Raw genomic sequence first — 18,526 nt, forward strand, 5'->3', positions numbered from 1 at the left:
GAGCAGTTTTTTTTTTTTTAATTGAAGTAAAATTCACATCACATAACTATTTTAAAGTGAACCAAATCAGTTCCACTGATTTTGAGTAGAGTCCCATCTCTACTTAGACCCCAAACATTTTCATTCTTCTGAAGTGAAACCCTGTACCCCACAGGCAGTTACTCCCCAGACCCCTCTGCCCCCAGCCCCTGGCAACCACCAATCTATATCTACGGATTTCTCATTCTAGATGTCTCCCATACATGAAACCATGTAATAATGTGCATTTGTGTGTCTGGCTTCTTTCATTTAGAATGTGGTTTTGGAGACACTCTCATTCCCTTTTATTACCAAAAGATAGTCCACCATTTGTCCTTTCATCCCTTGATGAACATTCCAACATTGTTTCCACTTTTTAGCTGTTGGGATGAGTGCTGCTGTGAACATTCCTGTACAGGTATTTGTTTGAGTACATGTTTTCAGTTCTTTTGAGTAAATACTTAGGAGTGGAATGGCTGAATCACATGCTGATTCTACATTTAATTTCTTTAAGAACTGCCACAGTGTTTTCTAAAGCAGTTGCAAACATTTTATATTCCCACCAGCAATATACGAGGGCTCCGGTTTCTCCACATTCTTACCAACACTTGTTCTTTTCCATTTTGGTTGTTTGTTTGTTTTTAGCTTTTTAGGGCTGCACTTGCAGCATATGTAAGTTCCCTGGCTAGGGGTCAAATTGGAGCTACAGCTGCCAGCCACAGCCACAGCCACAGCAACGCAGGATCAGAGTTGTGTCTGCAACCTACACCACGGCTCATGGCAATGCCAGATCCCCAGCCCACTGAGCAAGGCCAGGGATCAAACCTGCATGCTCATGGATACTAGTCAGATTCGTTTCTGCTGAGCCATGACGGGAACTCCTGCCATTTTGGTTTTGTCATAGACATTATCATGGTTGTGAAGTGGTATCTCACTGCGGTTTTGATTTGCATTTCCCTAAGACCAGTGCTGTGGAGCATCTCATCACGTGCTTGCTGGCCATGTGTATGGTTGACTGTCCATATGGGAAGGTTCCATATCTGCAGATTCAACCAACTGGGGATAAAAAATATTCAAAAATAAATTCCAGAAAGTTTAACAAGCAAAACTTGTATTTGCTGCACACCAGCAACCATTTGTACAGCATTTACATTGTACTAGGTATTATGAGTAATCTAGAGATAATTTAAAGTATACAGGAGGGTGTACATAGGTTATGTGCAAATACTGCCCCATTTTATATAGGAGACATGAGCATCCAATCCTGCTTGGATACCAAGAGGCAATTATATATCCTCTTTGGAGCAATGTCTGTAAGTCCTTTGCCCAGTTTTAAATTCAGTTGTTTTTCTTTTTGTTGTTAAGTTTTTGTTTTTGTTTTTGCTTTTTAGGGCTGCACCTGCAGCGTATGGAGGTTCCCAGGCTAGGAGTCAAATTGGAGTTGCAGCTGCCGGCCTACACCACGGCCACAGCAATGCGGGCTCTGAGCTGTGTCTGTGACCTACACCACAGTTCACGGCAACACCAGATCCTTAATCCACTGAGCAAGGCCAGGGATTGAACCTGTGTCCTCATGGGTACTAGTCAGATTCATTTGTGATGAGCCAAGACGGGAACTCCTCTTTTTCTTTAGTTGCTTATTCTTTCATTGTCTATCTAGGAATACTTCGCCAAATCGAAGGTCATGAACATTTACACCTACGTCTTCTTCCAAGAATTTTAGTTTTAGCTATTTAAGTCATTGATCCAATTCCAGTTTGTTTTTGTATGTGGTGTGAGATAGGAGTCCAACTTATCTCTTTGCATATGCACCTCAAGTTGTCCCAGCACCACCTCTTGAAGAAACTATTCTTTCCCCATTCAGTGGACTTGGCACCCTTCGTCAAAAATCAGTTTGCCATAGGATGGGTTTAATCTCTGGACACTCAATTCTATCTTACTGTTTTATATATCTATCCTTATGGTGGTGACACACCATTTTACTTTATAGGAAGGTTTTTTGTTTTTGTTTTTGTTTTCTTTTTAGGGCCACACCTGCGGCATATGGATGTTACCAGGCTAGGGGTTGAATTGGAGCTACAGCTGCTGCCCTATACCACAGCCACAGCAATGCCAGATCCTTAACCCACTGAGCAAGGCCAAGGATGGAACCCACAACCTCATGGTTCCTACTCAGATTCGTTTCCGCTGCACCACGACAGGAACTCCCTATAGTAAGTTTTGAAATCAGGAAGGCTGAGTCCTCCAACTTTGTTCTTTCTCAAGATTGTTTTGGCTATCTGGAGCCCCTTGCAATTCCATATTAATTTGAGCACTGGCTTTTTCCATTTCTGCAAAAAAAGAGGGGAAGGAGTTCAAATTTTGAGAAGGATGACATCGAATCTGTAGATTGCTTTGGGCAGTATGGCCATTTTAATATTGTCTTCCGGAGTTCCCATCGTGGCGCAGTGGTTGACGAATCCGACTAGGAACCATGAGGTTGCAGGTTCGGTCCCTGCACTTGCTCAGTGGGTTAACAATCCGGCGTTGCCGTGAGCTGTGGTGTAGGTTGCAGACGCGGTGTGGATCCCGCGTTGCTGTGGCTCTGGTGTAGGCTGGCGGCTACAGCTCCGATTCAACCCCTAGCCTGGGAACCTCCATATGCCGCGGGAGCGGCCCAAGAAATAGCAAAAAGACAAAAAAATAAAATAAAATAAAATAAAAATAAAAATTAATATTGTCTTCAGTGCATGAACTTGGGATAAATCTCTGTTTATTTAGGGCTTCTTTCATTTCTTTCAGCAGTGTTTTACAGTGTTCCATGCACAAGTCTTTCACCTCCTTGGTTAAATTTATTCCTAAGTACGTTATTCTTTTGGATGCTTTTGTAGATGAAATTATTTTCCTAATTTCCCTTTCCCAAGTGTTTTTTGCCCATGTATACCACTTTATTTGTATGTTAAGCTTGTACCTTTTTTTTTTTTTGGTGGACTCTTTTCTGCATATAACATCATGTTATCTGTGGACAGAGATCATTTTACTTCTTCCCTTCCAGTCTGTTTTTTTTCTTTTTCTTGTCCATTTGCTCTGAATAGAACTGTCAGTACAGTGTTGGGTGGCAGCAGTGAAAGCGAGCATCCTCATCTGTCACGATCTGAGGGACTCATTTCCTCACGCTGTCAGCTCCCAGCTCCCATGCCATCTTCCCTGACCTCCCTCCCCGCAAACAGCGGAGCCCACCTCACATGGCCCCCTGCCCCCCTGAACTGACTAATCTTTTGCTCTCCCCTTTCCTTTGTAATGCTTGGTACTATCTGATATCTTTACCTGTTTGTTTACTACACGTCTCCTTTCACCAAACTCTGCACTGTTCACTTCTGTCCCCTGAGACGCAGGAAAGGTGCCTGGCACATAGGAGGCACTCAATCAATATGTGTTGCATGAAGATATATATATATATGTGCAACTTTTCACTAGTGGAATGAAAGAATTCATGCTCTTTTGTAGGCTTGCTTTTTCTTTTCTTTTCTTTATTTTTTTGTCTTTTTAGGGCTGCACCCGTGGCATATGGAGGTTCCCCGGCGAGGGGTCTCATCAGAGCTGTAGCCGCTAGCCTACACCACAGCCACAGCAATGCAGGATCCGAGCTGAGTCTGCAACCTGCACTACAGTTCACGGCAACACCAGATCCTTAACTCACTGAGCAAGGCCAGGGATCGAACCCACAACCTCATGGTTCCTAGTCGGATTCATTAACCACTGAGCCACAACGGGAACTCCTAGACTTGCTTTTTCAAACAACATTTTGTCTTGGGCCTTTTCCTTTCGAAGCAAGTAGAGATCTCTGTCATCTTTTATAATAGCAACTGTTGGAACGCCGCCATACAGCTATCCCATAACTTCCTCAGTGGTCCCTCTTGGTGAGCCCTGCAGTGACCACCCTTGTGCCGGCCTCTTTGCTTCCTTGTTCAGTTATGAGTCTGACGCTTTAAAAATATAATGTCCCAAGAGATGTTATATTTTCTCCCTAGTCCTCTTTTAATAATCCGAGTGTATTTTATTTATTTGGTTTAGAAATGCTTCTAAATTTTTCTCTCATACCAGAACCCTTGTTTAGAGTATTCCAAACCCTGGCATTCTATTGTATTTTCTATTTTTTTTGTTTGTTTGCTTGCTTTTTCAGGCTGCAGCCAAGGCACATGCAAGTTCCCAGGCTAGGGGCTGAATAGGCGCTACAACTGCTAGCCTACGCCAGAGCCACAGCAACACGGGATCCGAGCCACGTCTGTGACCTACACCACAGCTCACGGCAATGTCGGATCCCCAACCCACTGAGCAAGGCCAGGGATCAAACCCCTATCCTCATGGATACTAGTCGGATTCGTTTCTGCTGCGCCACAGTGGGAACTCCCATTTTTCTTTTGTATTTTTTTTTCCTACTTACAGATTGTTAAAATGAAAGAACAACGTTTTCCACAGTGAGCAGTCTCTTTTGACCAAGTTACAAAGTTATTCTTTTCAAACATGAAGGCTGCTTTGTTGGAGATCTCTGGTTCCCCTTCTTTGGGCAAGTTTGGGCCTTGGTGCCCAGAGGGAGAAGCTCTCGGGGAGCCTCCCCATGGAAGGATCCACGGGACTCAGGGATGGTCCCTCTGGGGCCATCGGAGGGGGTTGTCCCACTGCAGCCACCCTCCCTATAACGGGCACCCTGTGTGTTTTCAGGAAAAGTCTGGGTCCCCAAGCAGAAGCCGATGGACCCTGTGCTGGAAACTGTGACACTGGAGCCAGAGCTGGAGGAGGCCCTGGCAAACGCCTCGGATGCAGAGCTGTGTGACATCGCAGGTAAGAGGTGTTCCTGGTGCTTACGCGTGTCTTCCGACAGTGTTTGACCCATATCTGCTGGGGAGCCTTGGATGGTTTATTTCAACATAAACACCCTCTCTGTTTCTAACAAGGGCCAGAGGAGAGAGAAATCTATTATCGAAAATCAAAATGAGGAAAATAGAGCTAAAACCACCCAAGCCCTCCCCACCGTGGAGCCAGCTATTGCTGCCGTGAGACCCCCATCCTGGAGGGACGTGCAAGGACCCTGGGGAGGGAAGCCTGGGCCTTTCTCCAGCCATTGCATCAAATCCTGTCTAGGCCACCCGGAAAGAGAGCATAAAGGGGGCTGCCGGCATCTCAGGTCCAGAGGCTCACGGAGGGCTGGAGCAAGTCATCTGATTTTACCATTTTGCGCAGCTCTGAGAGCCAGGCTTGGAGGCCATTGCCCCATATCTCATATTTGTACAACGCCATCCATCTTCATGTGTGTTTCCTGTGGTCTTCACAAACCACCCCTACAACTCCAGAAGGTAGCTTGACATCCAGAGCCCTTCGCCACCTGCTCTTGTCGCCTTGATACTGTCTGGTCCCTTCCCCACTGAGGGTCAGGCTCTGGCCACGACAGACACCCTGCATACCCCCCATGATGCTGTGCTCCCTGGGCCAGTGCGAGTAGGTGGTCCTTTCATTCTGCAGTCTTGGGGGCCACTCACCCTCTCCCATATGATGACAGGCGGGTGGATGGGGTAGCGAGAGACCAGGCAAGTGGGAAGGGAGAGGAAGACAGAATCAACTGTGAGGTCAGAGGAGGAGCCCAGATTTCTGGCTCCAGAGACTAAATGGATGTTGGTGCCGTTAATGAAGGGGATGCATTAGTCCGCTCAGGCTGCCCTAACAAAGTACCAGGGGCTGGTGCCTTAATCAGCAGAAATGCACTTTCTCAACAGTTCTGGAGGTTCGAAGTCCACGATCAAGGTGTCCATAGGTTTGGTTTTCTCTGAGCCCTCTCTCCTTGGCCTTCAGAGGACCATATCATCTCACTGCGTCCCTCCGTGCATGTGTCCCCTGATGTCCCTTTGTGTGTCCTCATCTCTTCTTGTAAGTAAACCAGATAGATGGGTTTAGGACCCACTGTAATAGCCTCATTGTAACTTAATCACTTCTTCAAAGACCTTATCTCCAAATTTTGTTACAAATTCTAAGGTAGTCGACAGGAGCTTATTCAACATACTTGAGTGACAAATCAGGACAAAATCAGCAACTTTGGAGGAACGCAATGCAGCCATGACAGTGGGGGAGGCGTAGGTATAGGGGAAATGCGGGGTTCAATTTGCAGCCTTGGGAGTTTGCGGTACGTGGAAGTCTAGTTCCGCAAGGGGTCCATGGTGGGAATAGAGAAGCAGGTGTCATTAGCATCACCAAGCTCCAAGCAGAGGGCCTGGAACAAGTGGGGGCCTGGGGCTCTGGAGGCAAGGGCCCTGGCCAAGGTCTTTAGAAGATGAGGAGTGGAAATGAGGTGCAAATAGCCACAGTGGGGGCCAGGTGGCCACAAAGGGGCGGGAACCAAAAGCCGAATCAATCTGGGCGGACTCTAAGGCAAGAGCTAAGGAGACAGTATGAGGGAGGGTTCAGGACCAGGAGACTCAGAGGCATTTGAGGCCAGAGGCCAGGTGAAGCCACCAACCAGTGCCAGGGGACTCAGCCAGCCACAGCTGTCTTCTGCCTCTCATATCCTCCTCCTGCTTCTCATAGCTGTTATGTATGAAGTTTGATGAGCTTCCTGGCAGAGGGTGGCGAGTGGCCCTGAAGCCGTGTTACAGGGACCTAAGGAGTAAATGAGGAGAGCCAGTGCGGCGCCCCTCCATCCACACAACCCTCTCCAGACGAGGCAGGACATTTGGGAAAGGACCAAGGGCAGTGGCTTGAAGAGTGTCAGGGCGGAGAGAGTGGGGCATTCGTGTTCACGGTGAAGCCCTGAACAGTGAGGATTTCATGCCATTGGAAACAGCGAGCTTCACTCAGGAAACTCAACCAGTTTGCTTTGCCATTCAAGATGTGTTTTGTCAAAAGCCACCCAAGTTCTATTGGATCCCACGTCACACTCAGGTATTCTGACTGAATCATCCCCCTGACGAAGGTCCCCTTGGAGTTCCAGGTAACCTGCGCCACAGGGCCGTGGGTGGGTGACATGGGTGTCCAGCAGCTCTGCACTGACTCACCCGGGGGCTGTTTTTATCCTGGTCTTTCTTCTCCCATCACCCTCTGTGATGTCACCCCCCTCCTTCGGCAGCTCACAGGGACTATCAAATGACCCTGCTGTCAGAACCACCAGTTCCTGTGCCAGAAAAGAACGGCGATACTGTGCTAAGTTTCGGTATTGATTTCTTGAAACAGTTCCTCTTTATTTTTGTCAGTGCCACTAATTATTAGTATCTGTTGGTGATACCATATGCTTCCGAGGTCCGGAAAGGAGTCGGGAGCTGTAAGGCAACACCAACATTAACAGGCGACCCTTGGACACCTGTTCTTGTATGTCAGCCATTAGAAAGGTGGCAGTGCAAGGAGGCTCAGAACCCTTGTTGACCTCCAGCTGTGTCCCTGGAGCTAGGGGTGTTGCTTTCCATACTTTGCAGCATTTTTTTTTTTTTTGCAGCCTAATAAGTAAGTTTCACCCATGTCCCCATTTTACAGATGGAGAAAGTTAACAGTGAGGTTATCCTTTCCCATGGGGTTTGAACCCAGGCAGCTTGGTTCTAGGGCCCACTCACAGCATCGTCACCCAACAGGATAAAGCCCTCAGGAGTAGGGGAGTGAACACAGGATAGTGAGGGGAGGCACACAGAGTCAGCTCGGGAAGGATGGGGCCAGATTAGGAAAAGCTCTGGATGTCACGCTAAGACAGCAGCACCCAGGCCTAGGGGAGTATTGGGAGAGGCCAGATGAAAGCAGGGGTTTGGGCAGAGAGATGGTTGTGTTCGGAGGATGCGGGATGTAGGAGACAGGCCCCTGGTGAGGCCAAGGGTACAGGTGGACTGTGTCTGAGACGTCAGTCTGTCTGGGACTGACTGTTCCTAGTGCTGAATCAGAGGCCGGGAGGCTGAGATGATGAGATGATGCCAGGCTTTCTGGTCTGAGGCACCAGAAAACAGAGCTGGGTGCCTACAAGGACATGAAGAGAGCGGTGCTACCCTGAGTCAGTTTCAAAGACAGCACAAGAGGAGGCGATAGAGGCGGAGTGTCTCGTCAGAGTGCTGGGTGCCTCGTCGGGGGTGGAGCCCTTCTTAAGGAGGGGGCAGCTGGCTCTATGAGTGGGTGACTCATTAGAGAAAGGAGGGGCGGGGGGCTGGGCACAGGGTCTGATGTTGCCTCTGGTCCTTGAAGCCACTCCATTCCCAGGCAGAGCACTCCTATTAACTTAGGCTCCGATTGTCCTGGGCTAGTTGTAAGAAAACAGCGCGGTTCCTGCCCTCTAGCAGAGCTGAGGTTAAGCAAATACAGAGGCCAACATGAAAGGACCAGTGGGAGTTAGGTCATAGGGGAAAAGGGCCAAGGGCAGGAGGGGCTTGTCAGGTGGTGGGGCTGCAAAATAAGCGGGGTGCGGGGGATGCCTTCCAGGGACCAACAGCACCAACAGAGAGGCTCTGAGCTGGGGACAAGGCAGTTCCTCTGAGCCATAGCTCTGCAGGTGCATGTGCCGCAGGCTTGATAGCTGGTGATGATAGGAACACGTAGGAGGACACCCGGCACATGTGTCACACTGAGCAAGCCCTGTGACCTCTCACTCGCTCATTTGTTTTCTTGCTTGTGCATCTTTTCTGCATTCATTCATTCACTCATGGAGTCTGCCCATTGCTAGGGTGAGTCAGCCCTAGCCCCTGACCTGGGGGGCGTGGGATGGGATGAAAAGGACAAACTAGAAACACATAGATTTAAAAAAAAATTTTTTTTATTAAAGTGTAGTTAAGTTACAAGGCTGTGATAATTTCCGCTGTACAGCAGAGTGACCCAGTCATACATATACACATACGCATTCTCGCTCAGATTCTTTTCCCACATGGATGATCACAGAATACTCGGTAGAGTTCGCTGGGCTATACAGCAGAGAAACACATAGATATTGACATGAAGTGTCATCATAGGCTGATGAGCAGTACTCTGGCCCTGACTGTGCTAACTCCTTGGCATGTGGCCTTGGGTTGTAGCTGAGAGGCCACTGGGCGTCAGCTGCCAGGACATGCGTGATCCATGCCTCCCCTCCCCTGGCCAGGGTATGATCCTGGCTCACCTTTAGAGACCCTCAGACAGGGCAGGACCCAAGAGGGTAGGGAGACTCACCCTTCAGAAGGGCCAACGCACCCTGGCCAGTTGGCACCCCTGGCTCCTATGACCATAGAGCAGTCTTAGCCAGGCCACCCCGGCTTCTGGTGTATTTTCACATCCTGAAGTACCTCTCCTCCTCCTGTCCTATGCAGGTCAGGAGGTGGCTTATCCATAAGCAGCAGGTGTGACCGCTCCCCAGTCCTGGGCCAGAGCCAGCTTCTCTCACTTGATCCCAGGATGCAGGAAGACACCTCCCTGCCATCTGCCCCAAGCCAGCCGGAGCGCTTGGCGGCTGGAGGAGCTCGGGATATGTGCTGCTATCTCTCGGTGTCCTAAGTCAAATTACCGAGTGAGTGAACCCTGCCAAGGCAGAGCGAGGAGCGAGAACTCGATGTTCTTTTTCAGAGTTCAAAAATAGTCCTTTTTGAGTTTTGAGGAAGATCTAGACTTTTTTTTTTTTTTTAAAGAAATCACATTCCCCAGGGCTAAATTCAGCCTTGCCAATATCTGCGAAGAATGAAGCAGCAGACCGTGTTGATGGGCTGTTTTTCTCCATCACTCGCTCCTGGTGACATGGAGTGTGCAAAACCAAGCGAGGAGAAAAGTCGTGACTCGGGGCTGGGGGAGAGCCGGGGCAGCGAGGGACAGGAAGGCTGGCTTCAGAGCCACCAGGCTTCCTGCTTAGCAGCAGAGGTTTAGCTTGGCCTCCTTCCCCCTTCTTCCTTCCTTCCTTCCTTCTTAGAAGCTTAATCTCCTCTGAACTGTGAAATGGTTTTATTTCTTCTTCAGGCTGCTATTGACATACACAGCCTCCCAGAACTTGCATCGTCTGTCCTTAGAACTCTGAAGTTGAGGGAAAGTTTTAAACGGTAGATCTACTGCTCACTGAGTGTGTGGAGGTGTGGGTGGGAACAACTTAGAAGCCAGGAGGGTACTCGCCAGACGGTCTTTGATCACCCATTTCCCTCTTGAGTCTGCTGGAAAAGTGGGGATTGACAGAACCTGCCCTGGGATGCTTGTTGTAAAAATCGAAGTGCATAGAAAAGTGAGAAATTACCATGTGGCTGTGAAGTCCCATGTGAAAGTAAGAGATCATCCTTCAAACACACTCCATTTCACAGGTGCGAACCTGAGACCCCAAAAGTGGAAGCGACCTGGACAGGTTACCAGTGCCTGTTGGAATAAAATCTACTCCAAAGGGTTGTTGCAAGAATTCAGGTAGATGATGTCAGGCGGTGTTCCCAACCTTGGCTGCCCAGTAAAACTACTTGGGGAGCTTTAAAAAGGCAGGTGCCTGGCCTTGGTCCCAGGGATGGTGGTTTGGTTGGTCTGGGGTAGTCCTGGGCATCAAGAGGTTTAGAAGATTCCCAGTGATTCCAGAGCACAGCCAGCTGAGGGTCACTGATGTCCAGCCTTCCCTTTAACCCGTGCTGGTGAGGGCGCGTGGCCATCTGCCACGTGTCCAGCTCCATCTCTGTCCAGCCCCAGGTTCCATCAAATTAGTACCAAGGCCCAGACCGGAGCCCACATCTCTTTCCTCTGCCCCCTCGCCACTCCTTGTAACTGTTCTGCCTCTGCCCCCTCTTTGTGGACCAGAAGCTTTCATTTGAGCACAAAAGGCATTTGCCATTTTCTACATCTCTATACATTCTAAGCAAGACAAGCCAGCCCTATGAGGTTACATCTTGCCTGTGATTCCCAGCAACCTTTCCAAACTGTTTTTCCAAACCTGGAATCCCCGCAGCAGCCCAAAACCACCATCCAAGCCGCTCTCTGTGTGGGAGCTGGGAGAGCTGGCTGCAGAAGGTGATCTGATTCACCTGCTGCTGACTCAGGCCTCACCTCCTTCTGTAGCCTAAGTGGAAATGTAGCCTAAGTGAAGCCCAGAGAGCTCAAAGAAGTGCAGATGCCTCTCTCCTTACCAGCTCTCTGTGGCGATGAGCAGGCAAGTCTAATTTTAGCAGAGAAGACTCTGAGAATGTGAGAAACAGAAGGGACTTTGAGATCATTTTGTCTTATGGTTCTTAGCTCCCACGAAGCATCAAAAGTCATCCAAAGAGATTAAAAACACATCTCCGGAGACTGAGATCCCTTCATCCAGGAGGAGCACTGGTATTGTCTTAAAGCTCCTTAAATTTGTATGTGCAGCCATGATTGAGAACCAGTGGTCTGGTCTCACCCCGCATTGTACAGAGGAGGCTGAAGCCCACAAAGGAGAGGGGACTTACCCATTTCACACAGCCTCAGGGGCAGAGTCAAGACTGGAACTTGGGGAGTTCCCATTGTGGCTCAGCAGGTTAAGAACATGACATAATGTCCAAGAGGACGCAGCTTCAATCCCTGGCCTCGCTCAGTGGCTTAAGGATCTGGCGTTGCCAGGAGCTGTGGCATAGACTGCAGATGCGGTTCGGATCCCCTGCTGCTGTGGTTGTGGTGTAGGCCAACAGTTGTAGCTCCGATTTGATCTCTAGCCTGGGAACTTCCATATGTCCCAGGTGCAGCCCTAAAAATAAAAAAACAGAACAAAACAAATTTGGAACTTGGGTCTCTTGACTCTTCACTGAAGACTTGAGTGTTGTCTCCCTAACTAGAAATCGTGTCTAATGAAATGGCCAGGGGAATTTTTTTTAATGAGCAAATGTTTACAAAATACCATATTCTGGAAGAGGTAGAAGACAGATAGTATTCATCTCTGACCTCTGAAAGCCCACCGTCCAGTAGGGAAAGTGCACGTGTACCCAGGTAGCTCTAATACTGGATAGACTATGTACTGTGCTAAGGACACCAGGGGCTATGAGAGACCGAGAGAGAGAGAAAAAATGGAATCCAGGAGGACTCCTTAGGGGAGGAAGCATTATTCCTTGATCTTGAAGGATGGGGAGGTAGGGTTGTTAGATCAAATACAGGCTACTCATTTGGATTTGAATTTCAGATAAACAATGAACACGTTTCTAATATAAGACCTCAAATGCTGAGTGGGACATATCAAACCAAGACATTATTCATTGGTTATCTCACTTGAAATTTAACCCTGTATGAAAATATAGGCGATCTGGTTTGGGGTTTGTTTTCATTTTTGTTTTTTGGGGTTTTTTGGGGGGGGGGGTCATGCCTTTAGCATGTGGGAGTTCTTGGGTCAGGGATAAAAGCCCACACCACAGCAGTGACAACACCAGATCCTTAACTGCTAGGCTACCAGGGAATCCCTATCCCGTATTTTTATTTGCTATATCTCAAAACCCTCCTGGGGGGCATTTCGGCAGTGGGCGGTGCAGATGGAGAGAGGATCTCCAGCAGACGGGTGGAGCTGGCGGAAGCAGGAGCATCTTCTGAGCAGTGACCCTTTGTCACCAGAGCAAAAAGAGAGTGGCCAAGGGACAAAGCTATTGAAGCAGGCCCAGCCCAGGGAGGAGAGGTGAAGCCAGCCTCTGGGGTCACAAGGCCCCGTCCTCCCACGTGGACATCGTGCCAGCTTCACAGTGCACACGCCATTCCCTCTGCTCCGTAGTCAATGCCCCACGTTCCGCCTGAGCCATGGTCCTGGGACTCAAGCCAGGCCATCTCCCTCCCTGCTCAGGCCACACCAGAAAAAGACATGCGAACCCTTTACCTCAGCCTAGAAGATCCTGTAGGATGTGACCTTGCCTGTTGGAATAAAATCCACTCCAAAGGGTTGTTGCAAGAATTCAGGGAGATGATGTCAGGCGGTGTTCCCAACCTTGGCTGCCCAGTAAAACTACCTGGGAGCTTTAAAAAGGCAGGTGCCTGGCCTCGGTCCCAGGGATGGTGGTTTGGTTGGTCTGGGGTAGTCCTGGGCATCAAGAGGTTCAGGAGATTCCCAGTGATTCCAGAGCACAGCCAACTGAGGGTCACTGATGTCCAGCCTTCTCTTTAACCCGTGCTGGTGAGGGCATGTGGCCATCTGCCACGTGTCCAGCTCCATCTCTGTCCAGCCTCAGGTTCCTCTCCCTCTCTCGCCTTCCACGCCCCTCCCCCAGCTGAGGGCTTCCCACGCACTGTTCCTCTGCCCAAAATATTTTACCTCCTTTCTCTTAACTTGGCCAACATGTGTTCCTCGCTCTCCCCCCACAAGTCCCTCTGTTGCTTCTCCCAGAACACCCTGAACCTTCGCTTTCCAAGCCTCAGCATACTCTGTGCTTATGTCTTTAGTCGTGTACCTGCTTCGTCTCTCTTTCCCAGCAGACCGCCAGCCACGCGGCAGAGGCCCTGTCTTCCTTGTTCCTCGATTTCCCCATCCCACCCCGGAGCTGGACATATGAGGCTGGCCCTCCATAAATGTGGGACAGATGAACGGATGAAGGAGCGACTGATCACAGGAGGGATGTGGTCAAGTTTGCATTTCCAGAGAGCAATGACAGCTCTGGGCCAGATGCTGGTGGCATCTGGAGGGGTAGGGAGAGCCTGAGGCCAGAAGGCCAGTGATTACACAGCTATGATGAGACAGCCGAGTGCCAATAGGGCCTTGACCAGGACAGATGAGGGACACTTGGAGGTGAGGGAAGATTTGTGGGGGGAGGGGTGCCGCATGGCTGAGGGTCCATCCCGAGGGACAGGCAGGATGCATGATGGAAGGTGTGTGATCCAAAAGGAGAGGCTGTTGCCAGGAAAGAGGAGTTCTGTTTCAGCCAAGCTGGGTTGGATGCACCAGGGGGACACTGAGGGGCAAGCTAGGAATCTGAGAGCGGAGACTAGAGAAACTGAGGCTGGGGAGAGAGATGCAAGGGTCCTATCAACAGAGGCGAGTGTGAAAAGCCACGTACAATTTTAAAGTTCACATGCAAGCGTTTCTTGCCATTTCTGTGAGCAAAAACTTCTGGGGCAGGGAAGGTCCGTGCCCAGGAGGCTGTGTCTGAGAGGCGCATCATGGGCCCTTCGTATCCCCGCAGCTATCCTGGGCATGCACACGCTCATGAGCAACCAGCAGTACTACCAGGCCTTGGGCAGCAGCTCCATCGTGAACAAGGAGGGACTCAACAGTGAGTACCGGCACCTCCCCACCCCCTGGCCCTGGTGATGGCGCCTTGGGAGTGATGGGTCCTCCGGCGTCTGGCCCCCTCCACCCACTTGTGCTCTCTGGCTCATTGCAGAAACTCTCAGATTCCAAGTGGCCAAATCTATCCACCTTTGCCCTTTACTCTCCTGGAATTTGTGACTTCCCACCCCGGTGTTATCAAACACCCTCCTATATTTCCTTCTCTAAGCTTTAGAGGTTCTTATATTCAATTTTTTAATCCACCAGGAGTTCATGTTTGGGTGTGGTATGAGACAAGAGCAGATGTTCATTTTTTCACATCAGCATCCCATTGCCCCACCATCACTTGGCAAAATTCATCCTTTCCCCTCCGCGTTGGGGCTCCACCTTGATCATACACGTCCATGTATCCACACGGGTCTGTCTCTGGGCGCCTCTCCAGTCCCGTGAGTCTCCTTGTCCTTTCTTGTGCCCACATAGTGCTGTCTGAATCACTCCACTGCCCGGTTCCAAGCTGGCATTTATGCCCCAAAGAGAAATCAGGGCGCCCAGGGCACAGTTATCCCTCCGTCGGGACGGCCCACCTTCCTTTCCCATCCAGGCTTCATTTTATCCTCACAGGAGCCCCCTGGGTCGAATGCCCGTCCACACGCTGCAGATGAGGGACACTGAGGTTTAGACAGCTTAGCGCATTCACCCAGTTCTTGCAGGACGGCAGAGGCCGAGGCCTAGTAGGGCCCAGACCCCTGGCCCCGTCCACCCCTCCCCCGTCCCTATAGCCCTCGTGCCACACAGCCTTCTGTGTCCCTGAGCTCTGCTGCCTCCCTTCCCGTGTCCCTGTGTCAAGGGCGGCTGATGCCCCGTCTCTGTGAGCCACCTCTCTTTTGCCGGCCACCCTAGGTGTGATCAAACCTACACAGTACAAGCCTGTGCCCGATGAAGAACCAAATGCAACAGACGTGGAGGAAACACTGGAGCGGATAAAGAACAACGACCCGAAACTTGAAGAGGTCAACCTCAACAACATCCGGGTGAGGCCCCTGTCACTGCCCATCCCCTGTCGGGGAGGGAAAGCCATGTTCCGTGCCACGCAGACCCAGGCGGCCCAGGCCTGGCTGTGCAGAGGGAGCAGGGTCCTGCTTGGACCCTGGGTGCTTCTGGATCAGGGAATAGGGGCCACACCTTCTGGAGCAAGGCCTGTGTAAACCAGCACAGCCCATGATCCTGGTTTCTTCTGGGGACTGACATCAGACCCAGAGGTTTCCCTGAGCCAACCCAGCTTTTGACTCTGGAAACCTGCCACCTTATTCAAAACCCTGAGAGCTTCTCTGAGATAAAATCATGAATCAGACACATGGGGCTGCACGGGATCTCAGGGCTGGAAAAGCCAGGTGCCCACCAGGCTCCTGGGGTAACCCAAGCCCTGGGAGGGACCTGGCCCTGAACCAGTGCCTCGTCCTGCAACCCTGGAACGGAGCTGCCGGCCCTAACGTCCAAAGACACGTTCTGAGCTGTCAGCCTGCCTCTCTCCAGTCAGTTCCCGTGTGACCGCCAAGGGCAGAGGGGGCCGAACAGGCCATCCCACTGTGGACGGGGTGCAGGAGGAATTCAGAAGCAGGCCCAGCTGCCTGCCCACCTGCTCAGCCTGGAGGCCAGCAGGATTAGTTCCCAAGGGTGTGGACGTAAGATAAGAAGTGGGCCCCCCACTCCCCGGCTCCCCTTTCCTTTCTTCTCTGCTTTCCTTTAAGTGGCTGCCAGCCCCACAATCAGATTGGAAACCCGCGCCTGCAGTGCTCGCCTCCACCTGGCTGCCCCCTGCTCTGCTCCCACGGGGGCTGAAGTGATGCTGTGAAATGAGAGATCTGTTCAAACAGAGCCAGGCTCTCTCTCCAGAGTGGCTCCACTGTCTGCCGGGTGTGCAGTGGGAGACACTGTCACGATTCAGAGCTGTGGGCCCTGGCAGCACACATGGGCTCGGGGAGGCCTGGGGCTGTGGAACCTAGCCAGCCCTGCAGTGGCTTGGCCCTAGCCAGGCCTCAGTTTCTCCTCTTCATGTGTGGCAATTGGACTAGACCAGTGGTTTCATTTGAGTTTTTTGTTTGTTTGCTTTGTCTTTTTAGGGCCACATCGGTGACATATGGAGGTTCCCAGGTGAGGGGGTCTCATCAGAGCTGTAGTTGCTGGCCTATGCCACAGCCATAGCTATGCCAGATCAGAGCCACATCTGTGACCTGCACCACAGCTCATGGCAACACCGGATCCTTAACCCACTGAGCACGGCCAGGGATCAAACCTGCGTCCTTATGGATGCTAGTCAGGTTCATTAACTGCTGAGCCACGACGGGAACTCCGAGATTTTTTTCTAATGCCAGTGCCCAGTCCCACTCCCCCAGAGATTCTGATTCCATTGGTCCAGGGCAGGCCTGAGCCTTAGCATCTTGTGAAAGTGCATCAGGCACCTCTGATGTGTGGTTGGACTGAGACCCTCCGGGACAGATGTCTCTTAAAGATCATCCTGGGCAATGCCCTAACCTTCGTTTTCCAGAAACAAGCCCACAGAGGGGCCAAGACTTCCTCAGAGTCACACAATGAGTCAGAAACATTGCTAGTTGCTGGGACGGAGGCCAAACCCCTGCCCCCTCCTATTCCCTGAGGCCTGAGCTCCTGGCTCAACACTCCCCTGCCTCCTTTGCCTTGATGCTTTCCTCTCCTCCATCTCCGAGTGTCCAAAGAGAAAGCTGCAGATTCTATCTGAACATTTCAGGGAGGATTGTCTCCATCTATTTACCAGAAAGTTCTTCCCAAATCTGAGCCATCTGGGCCAAAGCAGGAACCCTTTCCCCTTTCGGCTTTTCGGTCAGAGACTCTCTGGGCATCAGGTTGCATATGTGAGAGAGTTACTGCCCCATCTGTCTGCTTTGCCAGCCCCTGGCCGGGGCTGCTGGTCACTGCTTACGTTTCTCTGCAGAATATCCCCATACCCACCCTCAAGGCGTACGCAGAAGCCCTGAAAGAGAACTCATATGTGAAGAAGTTCAGCATCGTGGGGACACGGAGCAACGACCCGGTGGCATTCGTATGTACCTTTCGGTTCTGCTGCATTGAGAGTGGGAACCATAGACACGGGAAGGCTGACGTTTTTGGCCTCAGGACTGGCCATATGCCACTGTTGAAGAACCCCGTGTGGCATGGCGTGGCACGCTGTCGTGTGGTGAGAGGCACTGGGCTAGGAGCCAGGAGTGGATAGACCAGCCATTACCCAGGCACCGTCTGTACCTTAGCCTACTTAATCCCCATGACCTCCCCTGATCCCAGAGGCATAGGGCCACCCACTCTGCAAATGAAGAACCTGGGATACAGGGAGCCCAGGGAACTTGACTTTGTCTAAAGCTGCAGAGCAAGTGAGAGGTAGAGTTCAGATTTAAATGCACGTCACATGGACCCTAAAGCCAGGTCTCCCTCCCCTCAGCATGTCATGTTTGGACAAGGGCCTACCCCTCCCTGGTCCTCATTTTCCCTGTATCTAAAAATTACTGCCTTCATCAGTGGTTCCCAACGACCAATTTTATTTTATTTTATTTTTAACCTATGTCTTTTATTTTTATTTTCACCTATGTCAATAAAGATATTGCTAATTGAATTAAATTGTACATAATACAAAGTAGCTATCAATTCTTTTTTAAACATTCCACATACATTCGAGTCTCTCTGTGCCCAGCACAGAATTAGGCTCTGAGAATACAGCTGTGACCAAGACAGTCAGAGCTTCCACTTTCATGAATATAGTGGTCCCTTCGGCCATGCAGACAGCTAAGGGATAACAGCACAGCGTGATTACTAGAACACTAGTAGCAGGTTAAAAAAAAAAAAAGTATAGGCATTAAGTTACCAGGCATGGTAACTAGCCACTTAGTAGCAGTCGGTTTGTTCATCCATAAAATAACTTGCTAGGGAATTTGATTAGGACTGCATTGAATCCATATCAACATAGGAAGAACTTATATCTTGACACTATTGAGTTATTGGGCATGACCATGGCATGTATCTTCATTTTTTCAGTTCTTTGATTTCATACATCACAGTTTCCTAGTTTTGCTCATATAGATTTTGTACATATTTCATTAGCTTTATGCTTAAGTATTATTTGGGGTGCTAATGTAAATGGAATTGTGTTTTTAATTTCAAATTCCACTTGTTCATTGCTGGTATACAAGTAAACAGTTGACTTTGTTTGTTTGTTTTAGGTCTGCATTCATGGCATATGGAAGTTCCCAGGCTAGGGGTCGAATCCGAGCTGTAGCTGCTGGCCTACACCACAGCCACAGCCACTCCAGATCCAAGCCACGTTTGCGACCTACACCACAGCTCACGGCAACGCTGGATCCTTAACCC

The 18,526-nt window shown here is 50.2% G+C and overlaps 1 protein-coding gene across 1 annotated transcript in view; it reads left to right on the forward strand.

Annotated features, from left to right (window-relative positions):
• The window catches only part of TMOD1 (tropomodulin 1), a 92,092-nt gene that overhangs the window by 45,698 nt on the left and 27,868 nt on the right, over window positions 1–18,526 (forward strand). Inside the window, exons 4-7 of the mRNA XM_047768001.1 lie at window positions 4,720–4,839; window positions 14,049–14,138; window positions 15,035–15,165; window positions 17,103–17,210. Coding sequence (XP_047623957.1) covers window positions 4,720–4,839; window positions 14,049–14,138; window positions 15,035–15,165; window positions 17,103–17,210 — 449 coding nt within the window. The remainder of the gene's footprint in view (window positions 1–4,719; window positions 4,840–14,048; window positions 14,139–15,034; window positions 15,166–17,102; window positions 17,211–18,526) is intronic.

The sequence above is a fragment of the Phacochoerus africanus genome, chromosome 2 (genome assembly GCF_016906955.1).
Source record: "Phacochoerus africanus isolate WHEZ1 chromosome 2, ROS_Pafr_v1, whole genome shotgun sequence".
NCBI lineage: Eukaryota > Metazoa > Chordata > Mammalia > Artiodactyla > Suidae > Phacochoerus > Phacochoerus africanus.